The 20,691-nt window shown below is 42.8% G+C and overlaps 3 protein-coding genes across 3 annotated transcripts in view; 1 reads left to right on the top strand and 2 right to left on the bottom strand.

The window, feature by feature from the left end:
• Positions 1 to 653: 653 nt before the first annotated feature.
• On the bottom strand, positions 654 to 7,268 carry frk (fyn-related Src family tyrosine kinase). Its single transcript, XM_047022279.1, has 8 exons — positions 6,511 to 7,268; positions 5,727 to 5,848; positions 4,841 to 5,004; positions 4,437 to 4,605; positions 4,103 to 4,261; positions 2,845 to 3,026; positions 2,524 to 2,692; positions 654 to 2,255 (listed from the first exon to the last, which is right to left on the bottom strand). Exons 1-8 carry the CDS (start codon positions 6,885 to 6,887, stop codon positions 2,047 to 2,049), a joined length of 1,551 nt encoding a protein of 516 aa, XP_046878235.1. The 5' UTR covers positions 6,888 to 7,268; the 3' UTR covers positions 654 to 2,046.
• A 42-nt stretch (positions 7,269 to 7,310) lies between these two features.
• nt5dc1 (5'-nucleotidase domain containing 1) overlaps positions 7,311 to 20,691 on the top strand; it is a 36,862-nt gene continuing 23,481 nt past the window's right edge. Inside the window, exons 1-6 of the mRNA XM_047022280.1 lie at positions 7,311 to 7,978; positions 8,582 to 8,673; positions 8,965 to 9,036; positions 9,124 to 9,233; positions 9,365 to 9,444; positions 9,535 to 9,616. Coding sequence (XP_046878236.1) covers positions 7,886 to 7,978; positions 8,582 to 8,673; positions 8,965 to 9,036; positions 9,124 to 9,233; positions 9,365 to 9,444; positions 9,535 to 9,616 — 529 coding nt within the window. The 5' untranslated portion in view covers positions 7,311 to 7,885. The remainder of the gene's footprint in view (positions 7,979 to 8,581; positions 8,674 to 8,964; positions 9,037 to 9,123; positions 9,234 to 9,364; positions 9,445 to 9,534; positions 9,617 to 20,691) is intronic.
• Positions 10,226 to 15,783, bottom strand: col10a1b (collagen, type X, alpha 1b). Its single transcript, XM_047022278.1, has 3 exons — positions 15,673 to 15,783; positions 15,175 to 15,307; positions 10,226 to 12,636 (listed from the first exon to the last, which is right to left on the bottom strand). The coding sequence occupies exons 2-3, from the start codon at positions 15,290 to 15,292 to the stop codon at positions 10,778 to 10,780; spliced, it is 1,977 nt and encodes a 658-aa protein (XP_046878234.1). The 5' UTR covers positions 15,293 to 15,307; positions 15,673 to 15,783; the 3' UTR covers positions 10,226 to 10,777.

Genomic DNA, 20,691 nt, shown 5'->3' with positions numbered 1-20,691 from the left:
GCCATTTGAAGCGGATTGCAGTTGTGCCTCACAGAATGTGTTGCAGTAAGTGGAGAAAAGAGGTAAGTGGAGAGGTGAAGGGCAGGTTTTCATCCAGTCACAGCCTTGTCCTCCCAGACAGACATGTCACACCCCATACGGAGTGTGCTTCATGCCCATGTTCTCAGAGCAGGACATGTCAGGGGAAACAAAATGTGCAGAGTGAAACTACCATCTTCTACATTTGTTTATGTCCTGACCTAAGTAAAAAGCTATACTGTCTGATTATTCACAGTATTTTTATAGTTATCTGTGACCAGACAGATACTCACCATTCCAAGTAATTCTAGTAACCTTATGTTCGTATTCTGCGAAAGATTCGATGAATGCCAAGATGGCACAAGATGTTCATGAGAAAGTTCCAGGTCACCAAAGCCAAAACAGACTATATGAACCTCCAGCCAGCTATATTATACACAGCTTCCAGAGGAGAATGGTTTGACAAAAGGAAAACATCGGTTGGTACTACTGCACAAAGGAAACACATACTCCAGTTAATCATGAGAGTTTTGTCTTCCTTTTCCGATGGTTCGTGGTGTCTGGATTTGTTATGTTCAGTTGGGTTTCAGCTCAAGACAAGGCAAGTGAAATGATCAAAAGCCTGAACACAGGGAGAACGTGAGCACCACCATGTGGCGATGTACTTTATTGGAATAGAGAAAACGGCACAAGAATTTCGCCACATTGACCAAACCAGGTCTGTTATTATGATGAGAAATTATAACATTATTTAACTCTAAAAAAAGGTTTTAGGTAGCATTTGACAAGATTTGGCCTTGGCAATCCAATGAAAGACACTTATGCAACAAAGCTCGTAATACATCAATAATTAAAGTTAACGTCCAACAAAGAGAATAACGAAAATAGTTTTCTGAATCATTTGTATGCATTTAAGAAAACAATCTCATATTCAGGGGATAATGTAATCAATTTAACACTTTCTGTAGAAAAAAATTTGACAGACACTTAAATTGGAAAACACGGAATGATAAGCTCATATCGTCATCATCATCATCATCATCTTCATCTTTACCCCACGCTTAACTAAAGTTGTGCTCTTGCCAGTCCAGTGAGACGTGTCTCATCAGTCAAAGGACCAAACAAAAGCCTCATCATACAGAAAGGAAGGAGGACTTCACATTCCAACATTCTACAACTGCCGTCCAACATGTAATCAAGATAAAGGTACAGACTACTGTGACGGGCAGACATGCTGTCTGTCCTGTTCTTTACTTCCATGACGTCAGAACCGCATCACTGCTGCGACGTGTACCACAGAGGTTAGGGCACAAGATCTGATCACCAGAAAAGTGTCACCGACCGGTGTCGTGGTCAACACACATCTAACCCACGTGTTGTAGATGAGGGAACACTTGGGACATAAACAAAACTAACTTCTAGAGCTTCCATATGAACACAACTTGGCTCGTGCTCACAAGCAGCTGTGAGTACACACTCAGTGGAAGTATGTCTGCTATGCTCTGTATTCACCAAACCGGTTCATCGACTAGAGGGTTTGTTTCACAGCTTATCTGAGAGCAGCTGTTAAGTGGGATGTGCCAGAGGCAGACAGGTTTCAGCTGCTGCCCAGCATCGCCCCTTTACAAAGTGCATTTAGTTGATTAACAAAGCAGGACTAGGGAGTGTCAGAAACTACTTATACTAGTCGGTAAGATTCCCCAGTTTCCCCATACAGTCTTTTGATGAACAGTGTTTTCTGTATATACTAGTCATCTTGATATGCTCTGCTCCATCTAGAGGGTTTGTTTACACATGCATTATGAAACTAGTCATTTTCCATTTCTTGGACAACAACTCTCTAGAAAAGTGTTTGCCCACATGCTAGAATTCTTATAAATAGAAAAATGTTAAATGACACAAATTAAAGATATCATATGCTGTGTACAAACAACTATAAACTTAAAACTTTGGCATTGTTGGAATAACTCCATCTTGAGCTTGAACATTTACAGGCAAGGACAGAGCATCATGGCCTGCTGTGTTGTCCTAGTAACGGTTGGCATCGTCATAGGAACTCACGTCCAGGTCAAAAAAGTCTTCCAGCTTCCACTGGAGGGTCTCAAAGGTGGGACGGTCCATCTCATTCTCCTTCCAGCAGTCCACCATGATCTCGTACATCACTTTGGGACAGTGCGGTGGGCAGGTCATCCTGTACCCTGTGGGAAGCCTCTGGACCACCTGATAGTTGGTCATGGCTGCAGGACAGAAACAATGAGAGACATGTCAAACACTCATCCAAGCCGGTTAGGGTTAAGGTAAGGGTAAGAGTAAGGGTTAGGTGTGGGGTTAGAGTTAGACGAGTTCTGGAGGAGTTGACATGTATGCAATAACTGGCCAGTTTTAGAACCCTTATCATCTACCGCACACCCTGCAGTTAACAACCTGAGTATGATGACTCATGGTCATACACTTTGTAGCATCACAAACAGATTGTATATGTATATACCAGTGTAAAAGTCTTACTTGGGTAAGGCATCTGTCCAAAGGTCATTATTTCGTACAGCAAGATGCCGAAGGACCAGATATCCGACTTGATAGTGAACTTGTTTCCGTGGATGGCTTCTGGTGCGGTCCACTTCACAGGGAACTTGGTTCCCTCACTAGCTTCATAAACATTCTCGTCACTCTGCTCCTAATGGGCAGAGAAGAAGAACAAAAAAAAACTAAAACATTGTGATCCAGAAAGGATATCAATATTCAATTAAAATGCTGTGGTACACCGTTTCACTGTTACGGATCGAAACAACGTGCACGCAAATCACATTTAAAAAGAGTGAGACCCACCATGAAGACCCTGGCCAGGCCGAAGTCTGCCACCTTGCAGATGTTGTTATCCCCCACAAGGACGTTCCTGGCCGCCAGGTCTCTGTGGATGTAGTTCTGCAGCTCCAGGTAGGCCATCCCAGCAGCCACCTGGGCAGCCATCTCTATCTGGTCAGAAATCCGAAGCTTCGTCCCCTTGTCCTCTGAGGGAGACAGAAGGACGTGTAGGACCATGAGAGACAGCCACAGATGTGTCAACCTCATTCGAAATCACAAGGTATGATATGTCCAAGTATTGTTTTGAAAGTTGAGCGTTCTCAAGCAGTGCAATGGACTGCACTCTGTGACTTTGACAGAGTCCAGGCCGCGGGGTTTTGTGCCACTGTTGAATTATGGGGGATGCAGTTCCAGACAGTCTCAGGGACAGACATCAATTCTACATGACCACGTATCCAGAGTTGACCATCACTCTGATGTGCAATGACACAGCATCTTTCATGCCAGGGTCCAGCACACTGTATAAGAGATTATTACTGTAAAGAGTCACTGGAGAACCAACATCAGACCATGGACCACAAAACTTTAAAAACTTTTTCCCCCCCTTCTTTCTACACCTTCAAATTAGTTTTGTTTGCTAACTCATGGTTGACAGACACACATACTTCTGTTCTCATTGGTGCCTGTCCTGCTGTTCATTTCCTAGTTCTACTCAACCCACTGCTACAGAAAGACTGACAGCAAGGAGGTGATGTTTGAAGCACGTGCTTTCTCAAACTGAAACAAAGAGAGGGAGAGAGACAGTAGACAGAACTTGGACAATGATTCACAGGATGACTCATCCGATTCACAGAATGAAGGGGCTTAAAATGTTTCCTCAATGTTGTCCGTTGCTGTCATAGTAGCCAGGGGCTACATGTGGGACATGTGGGCTGATTAGAACCCAACCCCCTCCAGTCTTTACACACTTCATTGCTATGTAGTTATGCAATAAAGAATGTGGATATTCCTGGCAGAGACATCCACATGTCAAAAGGATCTGGGACTCTTGTGGTGTTCTCAGCTGTTACATTTGTATGCAGTATTTCCTCATTCAGATAATAGTCTCCAACCGTATAATAAAAGTGTCTACAACCATAAAGAAAGCTAGTCGTAAATTTAAACAAACATCTGCTCTTGTTGGTCAACCCATGACAAGAGCCATAGCATCAAAGTTGTGTTTAAAAGAGGTGGATGCGCTGTGCTAGCTGTAGGGGTCAGAGGGCATGTTGGTATGTCTTACTCTGCAGGTACTCGAGCAAGCTGCCGTTACTCATCAGTTCAGTGATGATGTAGATGGGCTCGGCCACGCTACACACAGCATACAGCTGGATCAATTTAGGATGCCGGAGCTTCTTCATAATCTGGGCCTCTCTGAGGAAGTCCTCAGGATCCATGGAGCCTGGGGGGTGGTCAAAGAATGATGCAATGACACGTGACTCTGACATGATCTGACAGGATTTTACCAGACGCAGTGTCTCTGCTGCAGCGTTGCACTGTTGTAAGAAAAGGGCTATGGCTCACTTTCCATCACAGGTCAGAAATCACAGGTCGACCTAAAGAGTTAATCCGTTTACCTGGTTTGAGGGTCTTTACTGCGACTGATGTGGTGTCGTTCCATACACCTTCGAAGACTTCTCCAAACTGGCCGGCTCCGAGTTTATTCAACAGTCTTACAGAGCTGCGTTCGATCTCCCAGTGGTCTGCAGTGTTGTAGGACAAGCCATGGGTTTGGGGCGCCACACTCTAAATAAAGAATAAAAGTTCATTACACTAGACTGTTTTCAGCACCTCTGCAATGTACAGTGTAAGGATTTTATTGAAAATAAATTTTCCTAACCCTATTTGCCAAATTATTTTATTGTCTTCCCATAGTATGGTACAAAATTGACATCAGAAAAACACAGAGACCAGACAGTCACAAGTACCATTAAGAAAATACCATTGATTGTCTCCGGTTTAAGGTAATAGATCATTTTACCTTTTTACATGGTTCGCCTAGTCGCACACAAAGACCGTCCTCATTCTTTGAGTAATGTTCAACCAACTCTCTCAGAGTTACAAAGTTTCTGATCCTCGACACAAAGTAGGTACCGTTGTCCGATCTTTTCAGTTTATAGTGCTTCACCTTACCCTTGTCCAACACTGAAAGACAAAGAGACAGTTGTAAGAGTGGTGTAGTCAAGGGCAGTGCCAGCACATTGCTGTATCTACAAACACACAGTAAACACACAAAGTCTGTTGACATGCAGTGATGTCCTTCCCATCTGAACAACTCCATTAGGGAAAACCTAAGCATGTAAGTTTTCAAAACGGATAGAACATCAGGGGGGAACTGGCAAGTGCTGAGTTGATGTGGAAACCTTTTTATGCCATATTACTTATGCTTTAGAAACATATTTATGGACAAGAGTGGTAGCCAGGCAGATAACCTTCTGATTAGAGTAAAGCAGAGTGAAACCAGGTTTACAGCACCGCTGTTAATGAATAGGCAGCTCTCCTTGGACTGAACAGGAACAGACAGACCTGTGTGTGTGCACCTTGGGCAGACTCTGTATGAGCAGGGGTTAGTGTTAGTGTCTGTGTGTCTATTTATTGAACCTGATCTTTTTTCATGAATCACCTGGGGTGATTGGAAGACAGTGATTAGCTACAGCAGAGATTTTTCATGAGGAAGCTTTCCCACTTTATATTGACACAAACAATACACAGAAAACCAAAATCTAAGGAGAACATGAGCTCAAGGTAACCCAGGTACAGTAGCTATTACCTACAACACCTCTTCATTGTGTGTGTGTGTGTGTGTGTGTGTGTGTGTGTGTGTGTGTGTGTGTGTGTGTGTGTGTGTGTGTGTGAGATAAGATTACCTGAAAGTGATAACTCCCCCATCTGGCTCTCACATTGTCTAATGAGGAATGACCCATGGCTGTTACCCTCTGCCAACAATAGCTTTTCTGCATCAAGTCTCTTAGTGTCAGCAAAATACCATCTGAAAAGAAAAATGAGGACATACTGTGACACTGCAATCAGTAAGACAGGCGGTGGTATGGAGGGATAAGTTTAGGTTGATATTTATTGATGAGCCTCACAGTGTGGAAACCACATTCATCCAAAATACTGATTCAACAAAGTATGTGACTGAAAAATATTTTCCACATTATAGTGTTGCTTCACTGTCATTTCCCAGATCCCTTGCTTAACCTGTTTCTGTCTATGGTTTGCCAGGCAGCCCTGTTTTGGTTTACACAACATTGTTTGTAAGATGCAGATATTCATCAAACATTGATTGGAATCTTGTTTGGAAATGTATGGTTCAGACAAGTATTTTCCTTCAGGATTCTGAAAATTATTAACCTACACAGTGCTTCCTGGTTATTGACAATCATTAACTTGTCTGACCATACACTTTACTATATTCACTTAACATTCAGAGTTAAATAGCCCTTCATTTTCTACAGCATTAGTGTTAAAAGTGTCAACAATGTATGTTACTGGTGTATATATCTAAAGTAGGATAGTGGAATGGAATGTTTGTCCGACCACACCAAAGGTTTAACCTGGTGTTGTCCCCTCCTGACTCAAGTACATACGCCACAACAACTTATCCATACAATTCTACATTCAACATGATATCTAGGATAGGCTACTTACGGCTCGGCATCAAGACTTTCCACCGGTGCCACATAATTAGCAGGAACGTAACCTTGCTTGCCAGCTGAAATCCCAGTGAGAGCTTTTGAGTACCACCATTCTCCAGCACTCTTGTTCAACACTTCCAACTTGTCCCCGGCATTACAACTTATGTCCTCCTCGGTTCGAGCGGCGTAGTCGTAGAGAGCAATATAAATATATCCCGGCCTTTCTGGGGGTATTGGTGGCAAAACTCGAGGGATGTGTTCCATCGCATGATCATTTTTAATGATCACGATTTCTTTCTTTTTTGGTGAGGTGTTAGTGTTTGAGGTTTGTTTATCAAAACATGGAAAGGTCGCCTGACAGCAAAACAAAATCCTTTCTCGAATTTCCATTGTAAAGATCTCTCCAAAAAACGAAAATATTAAACCAAAATAAACTTAACAAAAACAAAAAACACGATGTCACACTATAGCTATCATTTTGTGACAGAAAGAACAATAGAAGTCCCTTTGAGCATTTCCAATCCACAGTTGCCTTACGTAGTTAACTTTCCATTATCGGAAAGATTCGTTAGCTCCCGCACCACATTGCCTGGTCTTTGGACTGGGAGACCATAAAATCGCAGGTACACACCCTCAACTGCAATGAAATAAAGTGCCCAAGCCAAAGCTCAAACTCACCGCGTTTCCTGTTCCACTCATCATCCACCTGCTGCTGGTTTCAGTCATAGAGTTAAGGTTTCAGTGGAGGAGTGTCAGGAATACCAGTCATACAGGACAGGATCTTGTCACACAGGAAAAACAAGTGTTAAGATACCATTTGTAGTAAAAGTTTTTAGAATGTTTTTTATTTCGAAGCTTTAAGATTTGGGTTAATTAATCAAATTTTGCCTACGGCAAAGCCTACCCAGTCTTTATTTGTAATCAGGATACTTGAAAAATAGATCAACAAGTATCAATAGATAACCTATAGCCTTCACTTTATTGATAATCTTGTGGAGCCTAATCCTGGGGAAAAAAGGAAGAAAAAATAAACAGAAAATAATGCGCGACTACATCGAAAATTACGGTACCACCACGCACCGTAGCTTACATTTTATGGGACGACAAGTCAGACACGCCACAAGCATTTACATTATGAAAATTAATGGATGTGTTAAATTTTCAACTCTTATAACAGCGATACACTAAAAACGGTCGCCAAAGATTTGAGGAATCCCCTTTTCCTTTTGTGCCAGCCCCCACGTGTTGTCGTAGCGGCAAATACATTGGTTGCAGCTAGTTGTCATTGACATTGACACACTCGCATACAGTTGTGCTGCGCACAGTGCAGGCGTTCAAGTTCTTGTATGTACAGTGCTTCGTCTTTATGAGAGAGCACACCCGTTACAATGAGTGAATATTTTAGCCTTTCAGACTGTGATGTTATTGGTTTTGATTTGGATCACACTCTCTGTCGATACCATTTGAAGGAGACATCTAGGGTGAGTTACTGTAGCTCGTTACTGTAGCCTCTCTGACAATGCAGACGATAGTTCGACTAGCCTTTAGCCAAATTTTTGCATGTTGCATCCATTGCCAGTTAGTCTGCCGTTTTGGTAGCTTTGCACAATGCTTCATGAAAGGAGTAGTTTTATGTAGCTGTAGCGGGCAGTATGTTCATATATTTAGGAAGATGCTGCTCTTCGTGACTAGCAGGTCTTTCATGTTGCCTAAAGGTAAACTGCACTGTTGAAGTAAATAATAAACGAGCTTCAGTTTCACCCTCAATTCCACATGTGGCAAACTAGGTGCTAATTAAGTGATGAAGCTTTAGGATTCATATAGGTTACTATGCCACAACAAGCAGTCACCGGGGCCCATGGTGGCTAGGATGAATCACACAGCAGTGACACTGCGTCTTGATGACATCTTTCAGCTTATAAAACAGTGAAATAATTTATAAATAACACGACTACCACAAGGGGTTTCCGTCACCATTCACTTGATGTCATGTTATAAAAGAATGAGCTAAATGCAACAACTCCACCTGTGGATAGATTATTTAAGTCATAGTAACCCCCAATTTAATGTTTTTCCCCTGATAGCTGATCTATGAGAGTTTTGCCAGTTATCTGGTGGAGCACAAAGGCTATGACAAGGACCTTCTGACACTAACCCCAGCAACCTGGGATTTCTGGTGAGTCATGAGGAGAGGAGTGGTGAACTGTGTGTTGATACACATACATATACACACACGCACGCACGCACACACACACACACACACACACACACACACACACACACACACACACACACACACACACACACACACACACACACACACTGACTATAGTTTGCAAATCAGAGGTGCCCCATAAATGGCTGCCTCAGTTACAGCAAGTGGGTAATAGATAATGCACATGGTATATGTATTGTAGGATATAATCAGTACAATTGAAAACAGATGTTTATCAATTCTTTTTTTCAGTTTTAAAGGCTTAGTGGTGGACCTTGAGGATGGAAACCTGGTAAAGCTGGCAGAAGATGGAACTGTTTTACGGTAGACTAGTATTCACTGTGAATGATAGACAAGTCTAAACCAGTCATTACTGTATAACCTGACCGACTTGTTTTTGTATTTGATTAGAGCAACTCATGGCACCAATGACCTCAGCACAGACGAGATCATCAAACATTATGGCCCCCAAAGGGAATGGAAGCATTTCAATAGCCTCAATACATCCTTCACAAGATCAAGTACGTGTTCCTCCTTCTAACCTCTTTTCAGATAAGATTTCTGTTGACTTGTAATACAAATATTTGTATAGTTATGTGACATTTAAAAATGTCTACCTATTAAAAAAATAATTGGTCCCATGTTTCTGCAGCAAAATACTATTTTTATGACAACTATTTTGACCTGCCCGGAGCTCTTCTATGTGGAAGGGTAGTGGATATGTTGCATAAGGTAAACATCTCATAAGACTGTTTTCTTACATAGTTACGGCTCATTTATATTTCTACATGTTTTTAAATCATTTCTCTTTTTTGTAAACAGCGTGGAAATGAGGTTAATTCAGATTTCTGGAAAGACATGTTGGCCGCAATCGACCACAATTACAACACATCGGCGTTTAAAGGTAAACATTTTGCATTCTATTTATAATAATAATAATAATAATTATTATTATTGCATTATTTCATTCAAAATGCTTAACTTTCTAAAACCTAAAATCAACAATGGACAAGGGGAAAGTTATCCTAGAGTCTAAAGTATGCGCAAATAAGCGCAGCTAGTTCTGGCAGGGCAATCGGGCAGCGCGCGTCAGTCAGTGATCGGGGACGTAAGGCGTCTTACTCCACCTTCCTTACTCCTCCCACTACCACACCCATGTAGCAGCGCATATCCATTGGGCCACGTCCATATGCACACACTCACCCCGGTCGTTGTATGATCAGTGCTGCTGCCACCCTCCACCGTCCCCTTCTCCCCCATGCTGTCTGTGTGTCTATCCAACAGGGGGATTATATCTCTATTGCTCCCTGCCTCATATGTCATGTATGTATGTGTTGCATCGAGGAGGCAGGGAGTGCTTCCCTTAGATCATCCACTCCGCCAAAGTAAATCTACATGTCCATGTCATGTAACAATAAATGCTCAAATCTAATACGTGATTGTCTTGACTGAACTATCAAACTCTCACATTTCAATTGCAAATTTGGAACACAACAAAGCAAGGAACAAAGTATTTCTTATATCTTTGGAATCAAGACTTTAATTCTTTGTTTCGGTCAATAAGTTGTACATATCATACTGAATCCTCAGGGATATATTTTGACATTTTGTTTGTTTTACCAACAGCACAAAAGCAAAAGCATGAGTTATTTTGCAGATATATTACAGGTGAAACCTTTCAGACACGAGACATTTATTAAACACAATGAAAACAAAATATCTGCTGTAAATGTTACATGCAGTTTAGAGCACCATTTGATTTATGTTAAAACCTTTGACGTGTATTAAAACTCCTTAATACACATAAAAAAAGGGAATAAAGATAAAAATTACTAAATTCAAACCATCCGTTTATGACTGGGCCTGACTGCCTCTGCTTGTGCAATTTTTGGGCAAAAAAATATAATATGTTTCTTTTGCAGTTGTGCATGAGAAAAAACTTGTAGAATATTTTGTTCATTTGCTTTTATTCTACAACCCAAACTCTTTGCCAGTTGTAAACAGGATTATTTGTAAGAAGTTGTTTTTGGTTTTTGTTAATTTGGAAGTTTTGTTTAGTCAGTTATCACGTCGAGGCAATCAGGAAGCCAGAGAAAGAGCAGTGAACATTATCTGCTGCAAATATGCCATTGGTCTCCTCATCAGGAACCTGGATGTAGACTGTGTCATGGGCCTGCAGCATGAGCACAGTGCTCCCAGACAACTGATCCAGGAAGCCCTTGTTGTACTCATCGTAAGAGAACATAATTGGCTCTTCATTTTTGTAGAGGGCCACCAATGCGTTAGCACCATTGACATGCATATGATAAGAGAAGAAGTAAAGGCCTGGAACCTGGCAGGTGAACATGCCACTGTGAGGATCATAGTGGTGCTCCCCATTGTACAGAATCTGGTCAAACTGAATAGGTGCCCCAGCTGTGGGGTAAGCCCTAGTCAGAACAGCACTAAAGGCCGACATAGGTGCCTTCATCATCTCATGGTGAGGCATTACGATCTCATGGGATTTCATGGGCATGCTCTTCTCGTGATGATAGACCATTTCACCTGGGGGACCGGGTGGACCTGGAGGACCGGAAGGGCCGGGGGTACCATCATTACCTCTTGACCCAGGAGCTCCAGGTGGACCCTGGGGACCAGAGATTCCCTTGGCCATGGCCCCAGCCGGCCCAGGGGGCCCTGGGTGACCTTGATGGCCCTTAGTGCCTGGTGGACCGGATGGACCTGATGGCCCGACTCGTCCCATCGCCCCTGGGATGCCGTTATCACCTCTCTGCCCTGGAAGGCCAGGGGCACCAGTGTGTCCCTTTGCTCCTGGTATGCCCATTGCGCCTGGAATACCTGTAGCGCCGGTATGACCCTGCTCACCCTTGTTGCCCTGAGGCCCGGTAGCACCTCTTGCGCCTGCAGGGCCCCCTGCACCTGGGATACCTGATTTACCTGAGTAACCCTGAGCTCCCTGGTCACCCTTGGTTCCCTTTGCCCCTGGGGCTCCCATCAGGCCAATATCACCTTTAGGTCCCTGCACACCTGACTCTCCCTGGAAACCTCTAGCTCCCTGTGGACCAGCAGGGCCCATAGACCCAGTAGCACCTGGCTGACCAGTAAAACCTGTTGGGCCTGGCTCTCCCTTCTGACCAGTGGTTCCTGATGTACCTGGAGCGCCTCTGTCACCTGGGTGCCCAGGAGTACCTGATTTTCCAACACCTGGCATGCCAGGTGAACCAGGCTGCCCAGCGGGTCCCTGGGGACCTTTAACTCCCATACCTCCGGGCACACCAGGGGTACCATTCTCACCTGGCTTTCCTGGTGCTCCCACCCCAGGGGCCCCAGTGTGGCCCTTTGGCCCTTGCATACCCATAGATCCTGGAACTCCATCTCTACCAGGTGCGCCACTCTTCCCAGGTTCCCCAGGGTACCCAGGTGCACCAGATTTACCAATGCCAGGCTGACCAGGCTGACCAGAAGGACCCATTGGTCCCACTGGTCCTCTCGCGCCATTCGCTCCAGGGATACCGTGTCCTGTCTCACCCTTCTGGCCTGGCAGACCTGGAATACCTGGATGTCCTTTCAGTCCGGGCTCACCTCTTGGCCCCATTCCTCCAGGTAAGCCGTGTGGGCCAGGTTTGCCCACGGAGGAGAGTCCAGCTGGTCCAGGACTTCCTGGTGAGCCAGGTGATCCTCTTGGACCCATAGCTCCAGTTGCCCCAGTATGGCCTTTCTCTCCAGGCATGCCGTTGCTACCTGGTTTTCCAGGACCACCTGGGTTGCCAGGCTTACCAGAGGAAGAATAGCCGGCTGGTCCAGCGGGGCCAGGTGGACCCTTTGGTCCAGGGTGTCCCACACCACTCTTCCCAGAAGGTCCAGGTGGGCCCATTGGTCCGGGTTCACCTGGGGCACCTGGAGCGCCAGGCTCACCTGCCACAGCTGAAGAAATGGATAAATGTGATTAAGTGAGTTCCAAGTGGCTTTTTAAACCTATTGTAGTTTAGGCTTTTATACACAAGAAATCAATTTGTTAAAAGATTGGTTTGTAGCTCATATGTTAGCTGTATTTTCCATGGACGACTTGTCCCCCTTTTTATTTTGTTCTCTGTGATGCCCCTAGATTGATTTTAGTTGAATGGGAAAGCTTTGAATCTAATGACCATGCTCATATTGATATCTAATTCTATCATGCACCAGTTGCTGCACATCGATTAATCTTTTTTAGTCCCATTGACACAGATTGTAATGTTGCTGAAATAGTTTATCATAAAGTTGGCTGTGGCTCAGGGGGTAGAGAGGGTTGTCTGTTAATCGCAAGGTTGGCGGTTTGATCCCCGACTCCTCCTAGGTCATGTACTGAAATATCCTTGAGCATGACTCTGAACCCCAAGTTGCTCCCGATGGGCAGGCCGGTGCCTTGCATAGTAGCTCACTGCCGTCAGTATGTGTGAGTGTGAGTATGAATTGGTGAATGAGAGGCAAACATTGTAAAGCGCTTTGAGTGCTTTCTACCTCTTACCACTAAGGTAGAAAAGCGCTATATAAACGCAGTCCATTTACCAAAGATGCCGCCTCTCACTTAAAGATTTGTCAGTATTGTAAACCCCACCACTTTCCTTTCTGTCAGTTCTCAGATCCTTAACTAACCAAATACCAACTAAGGGTTGGTATTTCCATCCGAAACAACGCAACCTGATTTAAAACCCCGGGGAACGCTGTCCCTTCCTGTGATTATGGAGAGAGGTTGTGGGGAGTGAATTCTCATCCCACGGCAGTGTTGACGGAACCGCAGCGGTCTACTGAGATTTTCCCACAAACCCTGGAGGTCATATCTGCCATGTTGAGGCACAGACTTTCAGCTACTGTAGACTTTTATTTTAGTTTAAGATGGCCACATTATGCTGAGTCCTTTCATTACCCAAACTGTCTGTAGAATGGTATATGATTAGTGGTCTGTTTTTTGCACCACCTTGAATGATTTGTACCACCTAAGTCTGAACTCTCAGGAAGTAGACGAAGGTCAGGTCAACACAGGATGTTGTTGGGATTCCAGTTCTGAAACTGAAATCAGGAGGATGATTTTTCGTAAAAATACTGTTGACAAATGTACAGTGCATCCTCTGTATGTACATGTACATACTCTTCACATTTGATTGATGAGTGATGATGTGATTCTGCATGGAATAAGACTCCATAAGGATTCCACAAATATATTGTATTTTGACAGTAGCACCACTTGTTGTGTTGTGAAATCCTCCACAGTACATTGAGATATTTAAGAAGGAAAAGCTTAGAAACGGGGATATAATTTTAAAGCCACAAAAGAGTATGTTGAAAACCTCACAGGCGCAGTGTGTGCCAATACTAGGTTTGGCATCCAAGGCAAATCCCACAAACTGGAGGTGACAATAAGAACTTTGGTTAAGGAAGTAGGGTAGACTGCAATTTACCCTTGATGTTGTTTAGGTACATTCAAATGTGTCATTTGCCTGTCATGCTACCTACACTCAATTGAGTTTTTGTTGAGCCGAATACGTTATATCGTGTTGTGCCATATAAAACATAGCAGAGAGATTTGGGGATTTGGTGTAATTTGTCTGTTGAGCGACAGTGTCTCTTTTACTTTTGTCACACTTCAAATAGGAGGATGTTTCTCTCCATCGTAGTGTTTGCTTTGGTGCAGTTTTAACAGCTAAAGTGGTTTGTTTGGGTGTGCCCAGTGCAACGTGGTAACATCTGTTTTAGAAGGTTTTTGAATCCAAGCTCGACAGCTCGTATTGTTCACTTTGTGGTAAACTTTTCTATTTATATGTTGAAGGACACACACCATTAAAACCACATCAGAGCATTTCTTGACACTTAGTTTCAACATTGGGCTTTTGACATGTCATTACAGTACTCTGTATATTCTTGAGGAGAAATATTTTCTTGAGCATGAACTAAGTGTAAGGCTTTGTTGGCCAACAAATTATTTAGCATGTTGCTAAGATTTTATGGGGCATACAGATGTGACAATTGCCATTGGCTGTCACGTCTTCAGAAACAGCTTGGATTACATTTTCAGAATTTTTGCTCTGAAGGGTATGATACAAATTTAAATCTTCTTTGGTCAAGTGACTATCATCAGAAACATCAATAAATCAAATGTATTTGCTCACTTGCTATTGTAATACTGTATGCAATGAACAAGAAAGATTTGTGTTGAAGGCCTACACACATTTGGACATCATTCCATTTTTTAAAGGATTTTGATCAATCATGATCTTGTGTTTGGTACATCTCGGTTTTGTACTTTATGATTTAACAATGTTCTTAAATTAATCTGCTACTGAAAAAGTCCTTCAAAGGACTTCCTTGAAAAATTCCTTGAATATTTTCAGTGCTTTTGAAAAGTGATTCAAATAAATGAAATATACTCGTTTAACATTGTAAATAACTGACCAGCTTCACGTTTGACAAGGACATAAAAGGACTTACTCTGAGTCTTGGTGGGGTAAGCATGCTTGGCTACTTTCTGCACATGGTAGTATCTCTCTGGTGTTGCCTCCACCACGGCCAAGAGGACAAGGAGAACACTTGTCACCCTAATGTCCATCTTCAGAAGCTAAACCTAGGAAGGAAACCAGCCAAATCCAATCAGACTTTTTTCATACATACAGTATATACAGTACATTTAGTCAGGGTCTTGTCAGTGCTGCTTACTTCAAGGTTATATACAGGAGCAGCCAGCTTTGATTGCTTAGACTAGCAAAGAGGTACAACCCAGTAAACATTGTAGGCCTCATATGAAGTGGTCTCGTCTCCCTGTCTCATGTGTTGCTCACCTCTCATCATCAACGAACCATCACAGCCAAGCCAAACCCCTCACCCAATGTACCCAGTGTTCACATTCTCCCACACAGACGCCCAGCTAGCGAGACAGCAGTAGGTCACAGTATCACAGAGAGAAGACTAGAGGGCGAACGCCTACTGTACCTGTGGGTTTAGTCTCCAAAGAACGGGGGGGGAAGATGCGTGTCCACTACAGGGGCTGTATATCCTTAGACGTGGAGCCTGTTGTCTGAGCTGCAGCTGCTGCTCTTATCCCTGAGCTCTGGGTTTTTATACATCCCCAGTCTCCATCATCACACACCATCTACTTACTATGGAAGGCCCCTCCCTGCTGTGATGTCATCTTTAATGAAGGGTGCCATGTCCTCGGAGACGGCTGGTCTCTTTAGGATGATGGTCCGTCTCCCTCCTGGTGTTTAGAGCAACGCTGGGCTCCTCCTCTTCCCTCAGTTGAGCACCACAGAGAGACACATCAGCTAGCATAGTTATTTGACGTTTGGTGGACTTGAGTGACTTTCAAATGCGTATGATAGTGATGTACAAAGCTATATGAATACAACTAAAGGAATATTTCATTGTTTGGACACAGTTTATCTCAGTTGCTTTATGTGACTGAAGATGGAAACAAATATGGTTCCCTGTTTAATACTATTATGTTATGCCAGGTTTCTTTGCGTTGTCTTGTCTTAAGAATGTCAGTGCCCAGTCTGACCTTGAGTTTTTCTGTACATCTGACAATAAAAGACTTGAACTTGAATACAATGGTTCACAGTTGGCCTATTAGCGCCTTAGTAGGAATGTCTCAAAGCGACAACGTGAGTGAGCATGTTCCTTGATAAATAGATTGCCCTCAAGGCAGCCAAATACCCCAGTAACAATAACACAAGTAGATGGGTCCAACTGTAGAGAGTTTGATGTCTAACATTTATGAGAAGCAGAGAGACCTGCAACATTTCAACTAAGCTAATAGAAAATTGTTACATGGCAACTGCAATATCAATGTCCTGCAATGTGCTGTTTTACTGGTTAGTCATTCGTAACAAAGGTAGTGACTCAAAGTTAAGTTGGTTGGGGTTACAGTCAACTGCATTGCTTATGTAGTTTTCAGTGATCCCTGTGCCTCATGAAACCGCAGTGTGAGATCAGTACACCAGGGGGCGGAATTTCCTTTTACCAGACTGCTGATCAGAACTGTAGATTCCACCTTGGGTTACTACCTGTAAAAGTGTGTAAACCAGGATAATATGGAATTCTATAAAATGGACAGCGAGCCTTAGGTTACACATAGCTCGTACACTTTATTTCATTGCCCACCTTCAATTTTGTGTGGTGCATGTTTGTCAGTTTGTACCTGTTCATTACTTCCCTCCCAAACTGAAAATTGTGTTGATATTTTGGAATTTGTCAAGTCATGTATTTTCAACGGGTATACAGAACCCTGTTTTGTTTTTTTACATCATTTTGAACTCTGAGTTTAGCAGGCCTTAAGGAGCTTGCAAAGTCTTTTAGTGTAGACTCCACCCCCCGCAACTCTGTCATTTAACTCCAAGGGTTTACCAAGGTTGCCCGTGGCTAGGTTGGCAATGGACCAAGCACTCCATTTTTGCCATGAAAGCTACATTTACCACGCAGTGGCATGACAATTTTTTTTATTTGGGTTCTAAATATTTCTTATGGTGTGTCCTCCCCATAAAAAATAATTCTGTGTCATTTCATGCAAATGAATACCTAGATGCACATCCTGTGACCTGGAAAAACCTTACGGGGTTCAGAATAATCTGGAACAGTATAAAGGCCATCACCCATATACGACACTATAAAACGTACACTGTCAAGCGTTAAGACAATCCTGATGCATCTGAATGTTCCGTTCATCTAGAATGGTGGACTGTGCCTTTTATAGTTGATTAATACTAGCCGTAGTCCTTTGTGGGGTTGGTGGAAACTCTGTTGAACTCATCATTCCCCAGCCACAACATGGTGCCCCTCTTGTTGCTTCGAATCATAGCAGGGTCCCAAAGTGGCTCTGATGTAACTGTTGTTTTGTACATACAGTAATGCTCTTGAAATTGACATTGCTGCCTCTTTCCAGACATGACTAAATCCACTCTAATTGGTTTTAATTACTATGGGGATGACTGGGGACTATGGGAAAAGAGGCATCTGGTTACCCCATTACCTCTGCACAGGACACCACCACTGTGTCGTCGCTTTTCTCAGATGAACTTGAAGACGTGTTTCCAACCTAATTGATAGTATTTTTCTATTTCATTGAACTAGTGTTATGGTGTCATTATGCTTTTGTCTAATATGTAAATAGTTTTTCAAAGCATCTTTGAAATCTCAAAGCACTTTATCATAGCCTACTCATTATCAGGAGCAACCTGTAGACTGGTGACTTGTAGCACCAATCACAAAGAGGCCTTCTATATGCTCCATATTACAATGTTCAGACAATGATATAAAACAAATTATATAGCACATAAGCACATACTTGTAAATTGCATTGGATTAAATCCAAACTACAGTTCCTGGGATCAGTCCTAACAAAGAAGCACTGTGACTGTGGGTATGGTGATGTCGAAAACTGTAGATTTCCTTTCAGGCTCTCTTTACAGACAGTCCTTTGAAAGTCTTAGAGCTGATTGTTTACCTCCGTTCCACAGGGTCTCAGTGGCAGTCTGGGCGAGAGACATTTGTCTGTGTTTAGAATCTTTCGTCTCCGTTTAGCGATTTGAGGATGCCACACTGCCCAAGAGGAAGGAGTAAATAATTGCAGGTTGATGATGTGACTGAAGCCAGTGAGAAGAGTTGAAAATGGCAAGCGCTAAAGATAGCTTGTTTCAGCTGGGAAGTAACTGGGATACAGATTTAACGTTTTAATAAACCGAATCTGCCACTAAGAGGCACTTCCAGCTTTATGAATGGAAGCAGTGATGGTAGACCTCCAGGCTGGAGTTTGGGTGCAATTATAGGGACCCAAAGACAAACGTCTCGAAACTATGGTCAGAATCATGACCAACCTGAGGCTTACCGTGTTTCAAAATGAGAACTTCAAAGCCAGGACTGTATCTTTCGCTTTGTTTCAATATTCTGGACAAAAAAGACTAACGCAAATCTTTAAATTACTGAAAAGCTGGTAAGCTGAGTAAGGGGAAATAGAGGCCAGACAGATCCCCCCCTCCCCCTCACTTAGGCTGTTGCAATCCAGGTTGCTTTTCCAAATCAGATTTGACTTTAATTTTAGGTTCTCTTTGGGGCCAGGTAATGCTAAGGATTGTTTGAAGTCAATTATGTCAATCTAGGCAGGACACAACCCAGAAGTAGAGCCTTAATTACTGGTACTTTTCCATTTGACTTTGCCTCTCACACCCACCTTAGTCACTCATTCTGAATAAATGGCTTGTTTGGATTCTCAAGCAAATCCCTTAGTGTTTTCTCAATCATTGCATTGTAACACTATCGCTTGATTTTTTATACTATGTAGTTTTGCACAGCTGTAGTCAGGGCTCGCAACTCACTTTTTTCCTCACTGTCCCAGTACCGTCCCGAAGTGCAAAATGAACCGTCCCAAACTGAATTTGACCTGTCCCAAAATGCAAATTTTTGTGTTTTTGCATTTTGACATTCTGACATGGGTCTAGGTTATTTGCAACACTATTTAAGTAATCCATACAGTCTCAAATAAAAAGTAGAGTGCTTTGAAATTCGACTTGTGAATGTATACCCTTATCCTATTTTAGCAGTGCTTTGCATTAGGTTAATGCATAGCTAAAGCTTATCAGTTTTTTTATAGGAATTTTTCTGTCATTTTACAAGAAGTAACATGTCATAAAAGTGGTATCTGGGGAAAACTGGTATCCTGTTGGGTTTAGGTTCCTGTTGTCATGTGGCAGCCAGCCTAGCATGTGTTCCCATGTCAGAGTCAAAGTAAACCTTTGATTAATGGTCATATTAAAACCTGTATCGGTGCTTTTATGGTTACACTTCTCTTAACGCACTTTTCTTCATGTCAGATTGCTCCAGTCCAGGTCTAGGAGGCCTCTTGGCTAAACGCTGTCTGTGAGGGGCAGCTGTAGGTCCCATCGCTTCTCTTACTCCCTCCTTAGTTGGTGTTTGTGTTGAAGTTGGTGGTGAGAAAGGTGTGGGAAGCCAAAACCACAATGCTGGGCAGCCAGGATCCTTTTTACTTTTCTTTTTCTCTGAAAGAAGCTCCTATGTTTACCGAATTACTCTCTACTCGAAATAATTATGGTTGACCAAAAAGAAAGTTGATGCAAGCAGCTTTGAAAATCTCTGTTTGGATTTTGTTTAATGGTAAAGAACGTATAGGATCACATATGTTTATATGCCCATTCCACGGTACTACTGAACGGTACAAAACAAAAGTATTTGCAAAATGAATACTATTGCTGACTGCTTGAATAACCTTTCATACACTGAAACACACTGAAACTCCTAACCTAGTTTTGATCCATATTCTAATTTTTGTTTATGGCTGTGGCATTCAACTTGTGTCCGGATGTCTACAGTCCTATTTTATTGATGTTGCTTTTTTTCTTAAGAAGTATTTTTGGGGCATTTTGTTTCTTATAGTGATGGTAGGGAGAGACAGGAACTATAGGGAGAGAGAGGTTATGACAGGCTGCAAGAGATGCCAGATTAGAACCCAAGCCGATGTGGTAAGGCCTTAGCCTACGTGGTACAGGCAAGTATCCGGTGAGCCACCCTTTAGATTGCTTTGAAACCAGTGCTTTGCATCCCTGCTAGCCTCCAGCATGCCCTCGTCCTAACCATGCGGAGCTACGGGTGGATTTCCCCTTCTGCTCTAAGTCAGGTCATGTGTGTTTTTGTTTTTCTTGGTTTCTTCTCTATTTTAGGTGTTGGCTGAGAAGAATCCTTGGGCCACTCAAATACGTTTGGAAGGAGGTCTGGTAAAAAGTTGGCAAACGTCTCTCACAGCAAATGAATGGGGGCCAGGTCACGAGCAGAACTTCTCTCATGGATAGTGTTTACTATGGCTTAAAACGTAGCTAGGTAGGAAAAGTGCACATACTTTAGTTCAGAATGAAGTGCAATTATTGTCATTAGAGTGGCTTAAATGGGCCTTCATAACTATTCCCATACTTAGTTTCAATGGCCCTAAATGATCTAGAAAACGTT

The sequence above is a fragment of the Hypomesus transpacificus genome, chromosome 6, assembly GCF_021917145.1.
Source record: "Hypomesus transpacificus isolate Combined female chromosome 6, fHypTra1, whole genome shotgun sequence".
NCBI classification, from domain to species: Eukaryota; Metazoa; Chordata; class Actinopteri; order Osmeriformes; family Osmeridae; genus Hypomesus; species Hypomesus transpacificus.
Note: the sequence above shows the minus strand (reverse complement) of the source record. Positions and strands in the feature narration are given on the sequence as shown.

What these genes read in the sequence shown, in the direction of transcription:
- col10a1b (XM_047022278.1), bottom strand. Translation starts at nt 15,292, where the DNA reads ATGGACATTAGGGTGACAAGTGTTCTCCTTGTCCTCTTGGCCGTGGTG. An exon ending in TTACCCCACCAAGACTCAGA is followed by an intron (nt 12,637 to 15,174) that starts GTAAGTCCTTTT and finishes CCATTTCTTCAG; the next exon opens with CTGTGGCAGGTGAGCCTGGC.
- frk (XM_047022279.1), bottom strand. Translation starts at nt 6,887, where the DNA reads ATGGAAATTCGAGAAAGGATTTTGTTTTGCTGTCAGGCGACCTTTCCA. An exon ending in GGGGGAGTTATCACTTTCAG is followed by an intron (nt 5,005 to 5,726) that starts GTAATCTTATCT and finishes TTTGTCTTTCAG; the next exon opens with TGTTGGACAAGGGTAAGGTG. An exon ending in TGGACAGATGCCTTACCCAA is followed by an intron (nt 2,256 to 2,523) that starts GTAAGACTTTTA and finishes TCTGTCCTGCAG; the next exon opens with CCATGACCAACTATCAGGTG.